This window comes from Physeter macrocephalus, unplaced genomic scaffold, assembly GCF_002837175.3.
Source record: "Physeter macrocephalus isolate SW-GA unplaced genomic scaffold, ASM283717v5 random_1128, whole genome shotgun sequence".
Taxonomy (NCBI): Eukaryota; Metazoa; Chordata; class Mammalia; order Artiodactyla; family Physeteridae; genus Physeter; species Physeter macrocephalus.
Window position 1 is genome coordinate 8,386 of NW_021146537.1, and position 16,312 is coordinate 24,697.

General features: G+C 42.3%; 1 protein-coding gene across 7 annotated transcripts; it reads right to left on the reverse strand.

Annotated features, from left to right (window-relative positions):
* Positions 1 to 315: 315 nt before the first annotated feature.
* On the reverse strand, positions 316 to 15,938 carry ZNF655 (zinc finger protein 655). Of its 7 annotated transcripts, XM_007108767.2 has the most exons (5): positions 15,634 to 15,840; positions 14,718 to 14,880; positions 13,349 to 13,434; positions 12,824 to 12,950; positions 11,012 to 11,817 (listed from the first exon to the last, which is right to left on the reverse strand). In XM_007108767.2, exons 2-5 carry the CDS (start codon positions 14,851 to 14,853, stop codon positions 11,603 to 11,605), a joined length of 564 nt encoding a protein of 187 aa, XP_007108829.1. In that variant the 5' UTR covers positions 14,854 to 14,880; positions 15,634 to 15,840; the 3' UTR covers positions 11,012 to 11,602. The 7 variants fall into 7 exon arrangements, 4 of the variants coding, with proteins under 4 accessions (XP_007108825.2, XP_007108826.2, XP_007108829.1 ...); XM_007108763.4 differs by lacking the exons at positions 11,012 to 11,817; positions 12,824 to 12,950; positions 13,349 to 13,434; positions 15,634 to 15,840 and adding exons at positions 316 to 6,243; positions 6,747 to 6,851; positions 15,853 to 15,938; XM_007108764.4 differs by lacking the exons at positions 11,012 to 11,817; positions 12,824 to 12,950; positions 13,349 to 13,434 and adding exons at positions 316 to 6,243; positions 6,747 to 6,851 and having other exon boundaries at positions 15,634 to 15,815.
* Between the last annotated feature and the right edge of the window lie 374 nt (positions 15,939 to 16,312).

Sequence of the window (16,312 nt, forward strand, 5' to 3'; positions counted from 1 at the left end):
AAACGAGCTGTTCATGATAAACAGGATTTTCCTGCTAAACTCAAACATAACAGCTACCAGTTATGGGGCACTGAAACTGAACGTTATCTCATTAACCCTCACAACAATCCCACAAAGTTGATACTCTTGACTATCTTACACGCCAGAAGCTGCACAGCTAGCGAGCAATGTAGAGGCAGGATTTCAACCCTGGCCCGTTCAAACCAGAGCCTGGAGGCTAACCACACTCAGGAGAGACAGTGGAGGAAGACAGGGGAAGTGCTGTCTGCGGGACATAAGCAACTGAGGGAAAGACGCTCGTAATTACGTCCAAGTTGTAAATTTATTAACATGGATGAAATACAAATATAAAAGGGTAACCATTTTCTTAAAGAGAGTGGGATGAGGCAGCAAAATAATTCCAAAATCAATATTTTCTTGTTGATTTGTACAGAGCACCATCTATTTGAAACCATTCTTAAGTCTTGGATTTAACATTGGCTCCTTCACGCACTCACAATTTGAAGGGAGTGTTAAGACTTGACGCCGCATTATAACGAATGTTAGAGGCGTGTCAGTTTGCCCGACTCCAGCAGGAAGTGCCCGTCAGGAGGCAGTTCCTACCACACAGACCACAAATGCCTAGTGATTTCTCTAGTCATATTTTAAGTTCTCCAAGCTCAGGGTGTCCCTCCCTGGACAATGCTAGTCCTGCACTGGTAAACGCTTGCTCGTTGATTTCCTTTTTTTTAAGATTTTATGCTAAGTATCTCTCCTCTATTGTAGCGTTTTTTATATTAGTACTTACATTAAAAACTTCTCGGCATTTAGTATATGATCAGTAGCTTTTACGTTATCTCATTTAATTTTCATGCTATTAACAACCACACTGTATACACAAGAAAACTAGAAAAGCTAAGTAAAATGTCCAAAGTCATATAGGTAGTAAAGTTCAAGCATATGTCTCATTCCAAAGTCATTGCTTTGACTCATCTTCTTTACTCAGTGGATTGTTTAATGCATTTGATTAGGTTAACTGTATCCACCGGCTACCACTAAATATCGTAGTGCCTGCCAACTGTATTACTGAATGAATGAAAGGACATAAGAGGTTACATATTTGGACGTGAGAAATTCCATTGTTTCTAACACCCTGTGGGCTTCCTTTGAACTTTGTTCTCAAATCCTGTTACCCACGTACTATTTCCTAAGGTGAGGCATTCTCCAAAGAGCTCATTTATTACCGCCTTGAAAATGCCATACTCTTTCCTCTGCAGGCCTTCTGACACGCTCTCTTTTGCCCGAAATACTCTCCCTGCTCCACTCCCAGCACTCTCCATCTCTAGTCTACCTCTATCCACTCTTGCTCAAGCCAAAAACCTAGGAATCAAACTTGATTTACCCATTACCCACTTTGCTCCACCACTATAATATAATCAGAGGTGACAGTAAACCTTGGTAAGAATATGTATCCATTAGTAAGTCCTAGTTGGCAGAAAAATTTAAAATGCATTTGGGTCATCGAGAAATGGAAATATAAATCTAGTGATGGCAGTGGGGGGGGGTCTTGGCAGAAGATGGGAATTCAGGAGATTTGACCTGTAGCCTGTCGTTGTCAAAATTGTCAAGCCTGTTTCAAAGGGTGGGGCAGGGGGGTTCTAACTAGCTCCCAAAAGATACTGGGATATTTTCTCCCAGCTTCCCAGAGAGCTCTGGAAGCATTTAGGATCAGCTGCAAACTAATGGTGAATCACTGGGTGTGTAACAGGGAACAAAGAACTATCAGAGAAAACGTCTCTTCTCTAGGTTCTGGGATGTGTCCGATACCAACATCACGATGAGGGAAAGCTTTGGAGTCAAACAGCCCTGACTTTGAGCTTACTGTGTGACCCTACAGGTTTTTCAACCTCTCTACACCTCAGTTCCTCTGTAAAACGGAGCTGGTTCCCTTGCAGAGTTGTTGTGAGGACTGTTTGAATATGTGCATATATACATACATGTGTACGTAGGTAGGTGGACAGATAGATAAAATTAGGTGTCCCAACTATTAGATTTCTTCTCTTCCCTCCCCTGTCTTCAAGGCTAAAAAGACTAAGAACACAAACTATACTGGACCAATTAAATATCAGCAAGCTTAAAGAGACAAGTTACTTGCCCTCAAGGATTATTTTGGTTTCTCATTGTTTAAAATGTTTTATTTAAAAAAAACATTCTGCCTAGTTCTACTGAAACCTCAAACTATTTACCCTTACTTTATGTGCCAATAGCATCCCAACGGAATAACCCTTTAAATTGTAAACATTCAGACTTTATCCCAGAGGTCTGTGGAAGAGCAAGCTTTGTACCTGTACGAAGGAGAGTGATTTATTCCTGCTGTGAAGCAGGTTTCTAGAAGGAACTGAGTTGCAGCCAGGAAGGTGATTCTAAGATTCCCAAATGCTTCTGGCTGAGGACTTCAGATTTTGTTTGAAACAGATTCTCAGAGTACCAAACACACCTTTATTCAAGTGGCAGTACAAAAGCACATTCCTAAACCAAATGCACACATGTGATTTTTACATTTTCTGCTATTTAGAGATTACTGAATCCTGTTTCGTCATCACCGGAGGCGATTACCCGTGGTCTCTATCCGTAGGGTATATACGGTCATAGACAGGAAAATGAACACATGCATTTTTCATATGCTTTTACATTTAGATCATTTAGGTCCCTACCGTGCCCTGATGAGATCCTATGCTTGCTGATGGCTAAGAGGTAAAATACTGTGGTAGAACTACCCTAGAGGTTATTAGCCATAAGAGGCTTACAGAGTAAGCAACGGATTTTTATATATTTGTTGAGGATCCCTAGTGAATATTTTAACATATGAATTATGAAAACCTCAATCGTTGGAACGACAACTAGAATTTTAAATAACACTTGTCTTATTCACAAAATATTTTGACGCTTAAGATGGAAAAATACAATAGAATGCTTTGACATCATCTAAAGAATCATCAACTCTTGCTAGGTGTTATGACAGTGACCCTGAACTCTGGAGCCAACATGTGTGCTCAGTTTCATCAATCAAAAAAAAAAAAATGTTATTTTATACAGCCTGTAGACTCTAGTAAAATACAAAAAATATGATGATGTGTAAACAATTCCAAACAGGTAATGAAAAACTGTAATGGTTAAATTTTACAGGCATATCTGCCATTCTTGAAATACACTCTCTAAAGATATTACACAAGAACAGCAATACCTTTGACGGAAGGCAGCATTCCCTACGAAGATCTCTGATCTCTTAGTGTATGTTCTTTACGCTTTGCCCATCAAAAGCAGACTCGAGCGTTCTGCTGGCCTTCAATGGACATATATAAAATAATTCTGAACTCAGACATGCAGAATAGGAGCTGAATATAGCCAGGCTACCACCAGTCTTGTTGGCTTCCTAAGGTCTTTTTCATCTTTTAGAAGGCTGTGAATGCTAACACAGCTAAGAACTTGGGTGTCACTTGAAAATGTTTAGCTGCCTGCCACAAACTCAGGGGAAACAGAATCCTTCATACTCATGGATGGACAGGGTGTGTAAATCCATTTCTTTTAAAAGAAGATACTTTGCATTAAGACAGAAGACACCAAAAAAGCAAGTAGGGGTGGCATACCTGCTGGTGTAAAGCTTAAAACTGGGAAACCATCATTGAAGGTGCTTAAGAGAATGGAGAAATCAATAGGAATCCAAATGTTACAGCTGGAAAGAAATAGGGTCCTCAGAAAACAGCAGGCCTAAGAGTCTGTTTTGGAGAGAACTTTGGCTGAGAACAGCAGAAAAAGCTAAATGAGAAACCTTCCAGAAGTTGACATGTTTTAACATTGGTGTATCAATGTATCTTAGGGAAGCTGTGAACAATAAGAACCAACTTCAGGAAAAATAAAAATGTTTATAGGCCACATTAAAATAAAAATAGCTTAAATGAGTTCCATAAATAAAGCATACATACCTACTTATATAACACCTATTAAATAAAAGAATGCCACGAGAAAACACAACTGCATTCACCAAGTCACTCCTCTGACTAGATTCTTCTGCAATGAAAAAGACTGGGACTATATATTAACGATTTCATATGCAAATAATAATTTTCCCTTCAATATTTTGATGTTGAATAAAGCCTGAAATACGGTGCTAAATGTTTCCACTTGCATTATATCAAATTCCGGTCTGGTGTGGATATTCTGATGATGAAAAAAGACTTGAACTCCTAGACTTGTCATTTACTATATACCCAAATTACTTCTCTCGGGTTTGAATTCTTTGCTGAATGAGGGTTGGAATATGGCTGAATCCTCCCACACATACACATTTTATTACATTCATAGGTATTCGGCATGAAATGAATTTGATGCTCACAAAGTAGTTTCTTTGACTGCAGGCTTTTTCACGTTTACAGGGTTTCTCTCTAGTGTGTATTCTTTTATGTCGACTTAAGACTTGAACTCTGACTGAAAGATTTTTCACATTCTTTACATATGTAGAGTTTCTCTCTAGTATGAATTCTCTGATGTCTAGAAAGGGCTGAGCTCTGATGGAAGATTTTCTCACATGCATCACATTTATAGAATTGTATGCCAGTATGAATTCTCCAATGGTGACTAAGGTATGAAAATAGCATGAAGCATCTACCACCTTCAATGTATTTGTAGGTTTTCTCATTGGTATGGGTTTGCAGGTGTCAAGAGTTTAACACGGACTAAAAGCTTTCCAACGTCCGTCACATTCAGAAGGTTTCTCTCTGATGTGAATTCCCCGATGATGAATAAAGGTTGAGCTGGGACCGAATCCTTTACCACATTCAGGACACACACGATTTGTCCCTGGTGTGAACTCTCAGATGCTGAATGAGGCCTGAACTTGACTAAATGTCTCCCCATGTTCATTACATTCGTAAGGTTTTTCTTTGGTATGAATTCCTTGATGGTGGACAAGCTGTGCTCTCTGACTGAGGTTCTTTTCCCATGCATCACAATCAAAGGCTTTTTCTCTGGTGAGGACTTCCTGTTGCAGGACAAGATCTGAGCTATGGTTGAAATCATCCTGATAATCATTACACTCGTAGGATTTCTCTTTCCTATGAATTTTGTGATGCTGAATAAGGCATGAGGTTTGACTGAAAGCTCTTCCACATTCATTACATTCATGTGGTTTCTCTCCTGTGTGAATTCTTTGATGCTGAACAAGATGGGAATTCAATCTGAAGTCTTTTCCACATTCATTACATGTATAGGGCTTTTCTCTGAGACGAATTCCTTGATGCTTAATAAAGGTCAAGCCACATTCGTTGTATTCATAGGACTTCTCTTCACAATGGACCTTCGGATGTTCAGCTAAGTGTGAGGTATGACAGAAGTCACTGCCACACACAGTACACTTACAAGGCATCTCTCTGTGAACTCTCTGATGTTGAGTGAGGTGTACACTGCGACTGAAGACTCTTTCACAATTGCTACATTTATAAGATTTTGCTCTAGTGTGAATCCTCTTATGCTGAATTATGTCTGAGCTCTGACTACAGGATTTGTCAGACGCCTCACAGGATTTATCAGATGCTTCACATTTATAGGGTTTCTCTCTAGTGTGTATTCTTTTATGTCGACTAAGACTTGAACTCTGACTGAAAGATTTTTCACATTCTTTACATTTGTAGGGTTTCTCTCTAGTATGAATTCTCTGATGTCTAGAAAGGGCTGAGCTCTGATGGAAGATTTTCTCACATGCATCACATTTATAGGATTTCTCAGTGGCAGGAATGCTCTCACATTTATTAAGGTGGGAGAGTTCCATTAAACTTTCCTTATATTCATTACTCTGGAAATCCTGTGTTAGATTTATTTGTTCATGTTTACCAGCTGAATTCTGGTTGAGGCTCATGTCATACTTATCAATGTCATCAACGTTCTGTATCCTAAGAACTCTCTGATCTGCATCAAGAGTTGAGTCCAGACTGAAGCTTTTTTCAGGTTCATTACATTCACTGTTCTTCTCACTGGTGAAGGTTTTCTTACTGATTGTTATTTGCCTAAACTCTCTCTCCAGGAAGAGAAATTTCCTTAAGATTTCCTGAAGCCTTTCTAATCTGTCCTCAGTCTTATACACTTCTCTAGTCTCAGGAACTTGGGCAATATCCTTTTTGAGTCTTCCTACTCTCACTTTGTATGAATGTACTTCTTCTGGAATTTTCTGCTTAGGAATCAACAGCTTGTTTTCTTCTCTGGTCTCTCCATCTGATTCAATATATAAATAGAAAATGCAAATGTAATCTGTACCCTGTGCTTAGAAAAACAAAACTTAAGAGAGGAGAAAACTAAATAATCTACAATCTACCAGGGTAAGAGAAGTTTATTTACTCTGAAACACCGGAACAAAATCTCAACAGATGTAAGGGCATGAATAGGAGCAGTGAGGTAGGATCCAAGTAGTCCAAGGTGTGGTAGAAATAGAGGGTAGGTTCAGCAGAGTAAGAAGATAACCAATTAAGGTGTTTCAGTGGAGATAACAGGGAACTAGAGCAACAGAATTATAGATAAGCAACTTGAATAGGGACCTAGTACAACTTACGGATAAGGGACGAAGTAAGAGTTCATCAAAACTGAACGGAAAAGGAAAGAGCTCTCCGTTCTGGGATACAGACAGAGCTCTTCATTGACTGCCAAAGCAGCTACAGCTTGGCTCAACAACTAGACTTTACTTCCCTACTAATTCATCTGATTGATTCTGCCTTACTCACCTGAGCAGTCATCTCTTAAGACTTCTCTATTCTTAGTTTCCAGATCAAAGACCTGTAGATCTTGTTCCAGCTGGGAGATCCCATCAGGCTTGGAAATTGGAAATCCTGCTCACAGAGAAGGAAATGGGATGTGGCAATTTATCCCCAGATACTACACCAGCCACTTTTTCTCTTAATTAATGGCTAATGGAGAGAGAAAGTAAACTCTTAGAAGACATGAGGAAGGCCTGGAGAGTGAGAAGGCCAAAGACCTTCCACAGGGAGTTCATATTTGTGCTCTAGAAAGAGGTGTGCTAAGGGGCAAGTTGATGGCTTTTGGGAGCATAAGTACTCATTTACACACACTCGGGGAATTTGGCATGAGTGTGTACCCGTCTTCACAGAACTTATCATTATCACTCCTCATCTGCTGCCTGCAGATTACTCTTTGTATTAGACCTGGCCTACAAGTATTAGACCTGGACAAAATGGAGGTCATCAAAATATAACTCTGCTGGACTGGAGAAAGGTGAATTCTCAAGCACCTGTTGTGTGGTGAGCTAAACTGTAGCAACAGAATCAGTGAAGGCTGAAAAAATATTCCAAGGACCAATCTCCAGAAACAATTCATTTCAGGGCACATGAGGAAACAAATAATAATATGACACATCCTTACCCCTTAGGAGCTTATACTCTTGTTTATTCAACAAACATTTATGGAGTGCCTCCTATATGCAAAGTATGTAGGAGATAAAGAGTCCAAGCAGATAAGGTCCATCGGATCCTCAAGGACCTTACACTCTAACTGCAGAGACAGATATAAACAACTTACTGTAATATGGTACAGTGAGGAAGATGCAATAAAAGTGCATTTTCACACAAAATGGTCTTTCTCTGGCTTGCATAATGGACTGCTAGGATCCCATCTCTTTTAAAGCAAAAGCAAGAGGCAGTCTGCTTCTGAGGCAGGGCAGAACTATTACAGTATCAAAGGGGCAGTTTTTACACGTATTCAGCCCATAAAGCTTCTAGTAGTACACATACAAGGTCTAGCTCAAGCCCCTCATCTCCAAAAGCCTTTCTCTCCACTTACTGAATGTCTACAAACTGTATTATGTGTTCCTCTTATTCTGACATGTCTCTATATAATGAAGTTTACAGATTTTTTAAAATAGTTTTCAGGTATTATCATCCCTACCTGATTTATAAACTCTTTGATAGCAGGGACCATGTACCTTGTATCTTGCACTTCTTTTCATTCATTTATTTAAGAGCTACTCGTTGAGTGCCAATTTTGTGCCCAAGTGTCAACAGATAATCAATGTTTTAAAAAGGGCTCTGGGCCTGAAAAGTATGATAAACCAATAGTTGTCCTATGGGATTCCACATGACAGCTTAAGAGCAGGGAGACCAGAACAGATATAAAAAAGGCATTTACTGTGTTTCTGAATTCCTGTTGGGCATAAATAGAGTCAATTCTCTTTTTGGACACATTTTAGTTAAGGTCCTCCATGTCAAATGAAATAGTTTTGCAAGTTTAAAAAAAGCTAGTATGGCATGACCCAGCAACTACTCTGCTCAGAATTCTGGTAACATAATTCTCAACTTTTGACAGATATTTATTAAGGTGTTTCTAAGTATTTGAAAATTGAAATTAATTGTGGTTATTTACTCTATATCTACACTTAAATCACTTACACACAACAAAAAAGATCATCTTCTTGTTGGATTAGGGGTTTGATTTTAGACACATGTTTAAGGTAACGTAGGAAGGTACAGAGAGAATGCCTAGCAGGCAGTTAGAGATACAAGACTGCAGTCTAGAAGAGAGAACGGGATTCAAGATACAGACTTAAAGTCACTTGTATTATCAAAATATTAAGCTAAGATTCACTAAGCATTTGGTAGGTGCAAAGTACCACCCCAAGAGCTTTATAAGCTTTCACTCACTTAATACTCACCATACCTTCATGAGATAGAATTATTACTGTACCAATTTTACAAATGGGAAAACTAAGATTCAGAGAGGTTAAGAACGTTGCCCAAGGTCATGATAACTGGTGAAGCTGGGGCTCAAACAGACAGTCTTATTTCAGAAACCGGCTTTTAAATAATCTTCTAGTAAAAAATAATGATTGTGAATGAAATCCATCCCTTCCTCTAAATATGTACAGAAAGAGAACAGAAGACCAACATAGTGACAATGGAGCAAAAGGTGAAAATAATAAAAAGAACAGAGAAACAGTAATTAGAACAATACATGGAGAGCCAGGATCCAACAGATTTAGAATCATGACGTTTAATTAAAAGGGACCTGAGAGAACATTTAGTGTCAAAGGAATGAAAATCTCTTCGTAATAGGCACAGCCTGAGCAACATTCAATCTGAGAAAATTCCATTATAAACAAACAATTTGAACACTCTCCTGAAATCTTTGTCTGTATTAAGAAATCTGGTCCATAGCTCCCACCACTTGCTGCCCCTTCGCAAAGAACATGTAAGTAACCAGCACAAGCCAGGTGCTTATGCACATAACCTGATTTAAGCCTTGACACAACCCAGGAAGCAGACATTATTTTTTGTTTTATAGATGAAAATGTTATTATGATCGGTTTAAATAATTTGCTCAGTCACAGATGGTAAATGGAACCCACAGTTGACATTCTTTCCAATCTATACTAAGGGTCACAGAAAGCATTAAAGCAGGTTTTCTCACCACTGGCCTAAATGCCTTTTTCCTAGATTTAAGTCAAAAATCTATGCTTTCAAAATATGCATTTTTCCTATCGAGATGTGAAATTTTTCCTATCTAAAATTAATTTATTAAAACATTTTGATTTTTAAAATTGAAACCTTGACAGTTTTCTAATTAGATTCATTTTTAACTTAATCTGATCTTTAAAAATAACATTTAAAATTTACCTCATTGCTTGTTGCCTATACCAGTGCTGTGCTAAGATTTTAACCATCTGAAAGCTTCATGCTTTTCTTCCTGGTCCTTAACAAATGCACAAATAAAATCTCTCCTTAGCAATATTGTTCCTGTGTAGATACCTATTATAATGGAATGTATCCTCTAACAATTTTACTTTTTCTTGAATGCATGCCCTTTCTGCTCCCAAACTGTATAACCTCATGCCTGTCTGTCCAATTTATTGTGGCCATTTAAAATTACCATCATAGTACAGAGCCATAAGAATATAAAAAAACACTATATGTGGTTGCACTAACTGTCCTAAGGCACAAAACAGTGAAAAAGCGTGGGCTTCAGAGTCAGATCTGGGTCCATAGCCTAGCTTTGACCCTGGATGGATCACTTAACTCCTCTTAGCCTTGGGTATAAAACAGAATAATACCTGCTCACAGGGTTATGGTAAGGATTAAATGAGATGTATGCTAAGTACTTAGTAACATACTGGTTGCTCAGTAGTGAACAACTGTGGTAGTGAAGGACATGCTATACAAAATCATTTTTGCCCTCACGACATCAACTTCAAAAAGCAAGGGGTATGTGCCAAACATTCCTGATTTATCAGCTCACCCACCATCCAGTAGAGTTCTGGGAAGCAGCTTTCTAATGCTGTCACCGAACAGGGCACCTGCCATACTACCCCATGTGAAGTGTAATCCAAGCTTTTCCCCCGGTCTTATTAATCTCCAGCACTAAGTCACAGATAACTTCCCTTTGGGTATGACCCCCAAGCCAGTAATTCACTCATTGGCAACAGTATATGCTTCTTTTCAGATCTGGTAATGAAAATTTTTACCTACTTTTTAATTCTTTTACTCTGTTCATACTCTGTATATTTATTACTGTGTAGTGGAAGCACTTAACCAAAAGACCAAAGTTCTGATATCTGTGACAAATACAACTCAGAGCTACTACCATGGGAAAAAGGTATGAACTGGAAAACAGGGCTGCTAAATCAGAGACTGAATTATTAAGTCCTTATTTTACAACACCAAACATTAAGCTAAGTTAACTAAGTGTATAAACTTAAATTTCAGGTGGAGTTTGCTGAACCCCCAAATATGAAAATTACTTCCCAAAGAGTGTAAAAAATAATTACGAAGGAGAGGCTGCTGACTTGGTCACAAAAACAAGTTGAGTAGGAGGGCTTCTTCTACGTAATTGTGCCCAGCATGTGTGAGTGTGCATACGTGTCCTGTGTATGTGCCGAGATGACAGAGGAAATGGGATAAAATTCAGTCTAATAGTATGCTGTGCTGTTAGGCTGATTGAACTACTAAGAAGTTTCTTTACTCCAAAAAGTAGACAGGTTAACTGTTGGAAATTATGTAATTATTAGATATTAACAGTAATTTACAATTACATATCACTTTACAATTTACAAGTTGTTGAATATACATTCAATTTGACAGCCTGAAGGAAAGACAGCCCTTCCACTCCATCGAGGAAAAGCTAAGGAACACTTGATCAGGAAAGGTCATATAAATGCATCAATCTGTACAGCCCCACAAAGAATAAACGGGACGAAGGCAGGACCCTGGAGGGGGCCACAGGGATTTAAAGGAAGCAAAAGACTAGAACATTAGAAAGGCCCAGGGGTCTCAGGAGATTTAGGCAACAGAAGGGGCAGGTCATGTTCACTACAGAAAAGGAGGGGCACACAGTGTATGTTCCACAGTCTAAAATAACATGAAAAGATCATAACCGAAGAGCTGGAGTCGAACTTTGTGGTTTCTGAGAACACAAGTCGATGACCACCAACCATGGCTTCTGACTGAACTCAGAATTCAGGGTTCAAAATTCTGGTTGCAACGGAGGGCTTCCTTGGCCCTTTGAAATTTATCAAAGGTCATCTGAGGAGCTGCAATTTTACACAGTGGTGGCCTCCTGAGAAGCATCTACTCCATCAATCAAGTGTAATATCTCCTAATCGTGGAAAAGGAGTCTCCGAGCAGGGCCGCGCGCTATCGATGGGAGGCCGACACCTGGGCCATCTCTTGCAGATTCCTGCTGAAAGGACTGCAAGTGTTTCTCCAGAGAAAGCACTTGCCTGGGTATGACTCAGGGCCGGGCAGGAATTCACACTATGAATCCGGGTGGTGGGAAGGCGGAGAAGTATGCCTACGAAGATCAAAGAGCCAGGAATGGAAAACACACTAAAAACCTTCCCAGTGGGCAGGCTGCCTCCCCACAGATAAGAAGACCTCTTTAATCCTGAGTGTAATCAAGGAGACAAAACAACACCCTGGATGCCACCAGCACAGGCAAAGCAAAAAAAGAGTTAAAAAAAAAAAAGAGAGAGAGAGAGAGAGAAAGAGAAAAAAAGTATGATTAAGTACATACATACATAACAAAGAAAAGAGCAGCAGAGACAGGCAAAAAAGGAAAGAGGAGCAACGCTCACACCCTCACACCGAGGGCGATGCCGACAACTCCCACCGACCCTCCTCTGCAGCACCACCGCGCCTAATCTCAGCCGCCAACTGCACCATCCAGGTGACGAAGGAGAGACTCGGTCTAAGTCTGAGACGTCTGCAGCTCGGGTGAGGTTACCCAGGATTACCTTCTGGGTGACTCACTGAAATGTACTCGCGGTGAGTCACGCCTTGATATCAAGTCTCTCAAATTCTGCCTACTTGCAGATGAATTTAGGGATCTTAAAAGGTGAGGGATTATTCAACAAAGATGTTAGCCTATCTTAAAAAAAAAAAAAAAAAAGGCATTTCTTCTTCTGAGAAAAATGGGAAACTCTCAGATACAGGGGCACTGAATTACCAGGAAGGAAAGTGTCTGGTTGTGGGTTGGGAGGCCCTAGAGTCTATCTCATAAAAAAGGAAAAGATAGGGAAAGTGAGAACTTGCAAAGCACCAGCAAGTTTCCCTTTTCTAACAGGGAACAGATGCCCCACAAAAGCAAGAAACATTAACTGAGGTTAAGGAGTAGAATGTCTCCTCCTGAAACCCCCGAAGGAAACCCACTCCCGGAGGAGACGACCTTAAAGAAGGAGGAATCGGAGGTTCTACGACCGGGGATCTGAGCCACACTCAGAGACCTCACACCTACTCAAAAACAAGGAAGTAAAGAAATCCTAAGCGGTAAACTGAATAATAAGAAAGGCGATCCTTACCCAGTGAGACCAGGTTCCCATAATTCTCTAACATCACTTCTCTGTAGAGAGCCCTCTGAACAGGGTCCAGGCATCCCCATTCCTCTCGAGTAAGGTGCACAGCCACATCCTCGAATGTCACAAACTCCTGAAATAACACAGCCTGGCTGCTCTGGGGAAGGAGGCCACCACAGCATCATGGCCAGAGAATGAAGGAGATGATACAGAGGGTCTGCAGGGTGCATTTATGTTGGAAAGGAGGGAGAACAGAGTAGAATCTAGGGAATAGGTTCCACAACCCTTTAACATCTAATAAGCGCCCATGACAGCACCAAGGATAAAGGAAGTGTTTGCTGGTGGTATTGGGGAGATGGAAAGGTGGTTTCTGTGAAGTCCAGGTCTCTGAAGATGATCAGCACCCAACCTGGGGTCTGCTATTAAAAAAAAAAAAAATTCAGGCAAGGTTTATGGATGGGATGAGGAAAGGACCACACTGAAATCAGCAGCAATAGTCCCTGAGGAAAAGCAGAGGGTTCCTCAGCTCACCTGGTACCTGGCTGTCAGGAGCGCAGCTGCCTGGTCTCCTGGGCTTCCCTCGTGGGGAAGAGCAGGCACCTGGGGGACAGGTGGAGCTGAGGGAGGAGAAAGGAGCCAAGAGTGAGAGCAGCCCTTCCCCAGGGCTCCCTTACGAAAGAGAGAGTCAGTGGGACCCTTCCTCACATCAACCTTACGGCAAAACCAACGAACGTTTATCGGGTATCGACCATGTTCTGCACCTTCTCAGCACCTGCATGCCCTCCTTACACAAGCTTAGACCCGTGATACAGGATTTGATTATGAAATCTCATATTGTACATTATTCCCATGACATGACATACCTCTAACAGAAGGGTAAGCACTGTTACCTGTTTTGCAAATGGGCAAAGCAAAGCATAAAGATTTGCAGTGACTCATCCAGAGCCATAGTTATTTAGTAGACTTTTGACCCTCTCCCAGACACTGTTCTGTAAACTTCATTAAGCCCTTCTTTTGAGACTGGGCACTGTCTCTGCAACCAGTGTGTAAGGCCCTCAAGAATAAGGAGTGGTCATCTGTTTCCTCATAATCCTTTCCACACTCTCACAATGCTCCACAGCACTCTACACACCATGGCACTCAGCTGGTGTTCCTGACACACAAGTTATTTCAGGCACTGCAGTCGGCCCCAAGTAATCTCATACAAACTTCATACAAGACAAAGGCAGTACAAGACAGATCAACCTCTCTATATGATACATAAAAATGTTATTTTGTGGTCAATACGTGATATGCATACACTGTTATTTTACGGTCAATATAATACATAAAAATGTTATTTTGTGGTCAATATGTGATATGTATACACTGTTATTTTACGGTCAACATGTGGCATGTAGACATTGGGCTCAACCAAGGAATTGGATGGTTGTTTTCGTGATCAAAATTAGATTACTCACGAACACTGCAATTGCAACAGAATGGCAGCTGGCAAAGCGCCAAAGGTCAAGGAGGGAAGAAACTAAGTTAAGGGAACAGGGGGAGGGACAGGCCCTAAATCTAAGAGGAAGTGAAAGCAAGGCAAGGGCGGTGAGGTGCGGCAAAAGCAGCATTTCTTAGAAATTATTCTGAATGTGCTAACTGGGATGAAGTGAAAGTTGCATGAAGGAAAAACAGCCAGAGCAGAGTGAGCGAAGGCCACTCGGCCTGTTACAGAAGGACGGGCTGACCTCAACAGAGGGACCCAGATCAGGACTGAACTGGGTCACGTGTGTGCCTCCCTTCAAGACCTCCCTCTAGGGACCAATCTCTCATTGAAATCCCTGGCCTCTCTCATACCAGGCCCAGGAGCCCCTCTGCACTCCCATTCTGCTGGATGGAAGTGCTCTCTCTGCCTTACCCCCAGTGAGTCCCTGTTCCATGTCGGTGTCCTGCACGAACTGAGGCTCTGGGGACAGACCCTCGGAGTGGGTCTCCAAAGGCTGAAACTGGACCCTTGGAGATCCCGCTGCTTCCTGGGCCGATATTTCCTCCATGCCTGTTCTGGAGGACAGTGACCATCACTGCAGGGTGAGATTAGGAGAAATTATTGTAACAAGTTAAAACAGCCCATCATTCTACATTCTCAGGACTTAGCAAAGCATCTTGCACACTGCAGACACAATGGAAATAGTTAATGATGATTAACCACCTAAAATAAACAGCAGGAAGAAAAATGGACATTATTCACTTTCAGATATTTAGGAACCAAGTCATATGGTCCAAGTATGCAGGTTTATTTGAACTCCACTAATCCAGAATTTGTGGAATCTTTTTTAATCAAGGGAACACAATTTAATAGCCTAAAATTTTCTGCGTAAATTGCAAATACTTGATATTTACAAACTTCTTTCAGGGTTCAGGTATGCACCCAGAGAAATATACTACTCCCGATTACTCGTAATTTTTTTAAAGCAGGCCCCTGAGAATTTTTTGGTAAACACTCTGTCAGCCCACTCTGAATTACTGAACGGCCTTAACCGATAACCAAATTCCACTCTGGGGGGTCAGACCCTTCGATAACTCAGACCAGGTGGGCAGGCCTTTCCCACAATCCTGACAGTAAGCCAGGGAAGGGCTGCGACTCTACCAGGTCTGACTGGTTGTCCTTCACACCCAAGGACGCGGCAGCGCTCCGTCCCCTTTCCACACCCTCAGAAAGGGCCCTCGCGCCCGGCCCTCAGAAGGCCTCGCCCGGCGCTGCCCTCCTCCCACTTCCCTGCTAGGTCAAGACACGGTCCCAAAAGGGCGAAGCGGGCCCCAGAAACCCAGCTCACAGCAGGGCACGGTCACCGGGTCCTGACGGCGGGGCCCTCCGTCCGCGGGGTGTCGGGGCGAACCCTGACTGAAGAGAAACGGGCCCTCGCACCGCGGCCCCGCGCGCTCCTGGGGACGGGAGCCGCAGTCAGCCGGGGACGGGAGACTCCTCCTCCTCCCTGGGAGGCTAAGAGAGGGGCCGACCCACCGCGACCCCAGAACGCCTTCCGGGGACTCACCAAGCGGAGGGGCGGGCCAGGCGACCGTCCGGTCGCGGACACCCCGGCTCGCGGGTCCACCGCAGCCTTGCGGGGGTCGCTCTAGGCCGCTCGGAGGCCGGCGCTTCTCTGTGGTACTTCCGGAGGCGGAGTCCGATGGCTGGGGGCAGGGCGGGTCCCGGATAAGCGTGTGGCAGTCGCTAAGGCTCGTTTGCGAGGCTTTTCCATGCATGTCCTTCTGCCGGTCTCACCCTCCCTGCTGACCCCCGCTGGCCGGTCTGTAGCCAGTACATCGGTCGTGATCGCGACAGCCCCGGACTTGGGAAGGCGGCCCCGCTCTCCCTTCCCTGGCTGCAGCCAACCTTCGAGACTCCCCGCGGGGTGGTGGCTCTTCCGCGGGGGTGCGTGTCGGGGATGAGGACGAAATGTCCAACCTAGTGGTCCGACCTCCATGAGTCAGCCGTTCGGGAACTAGCACAGG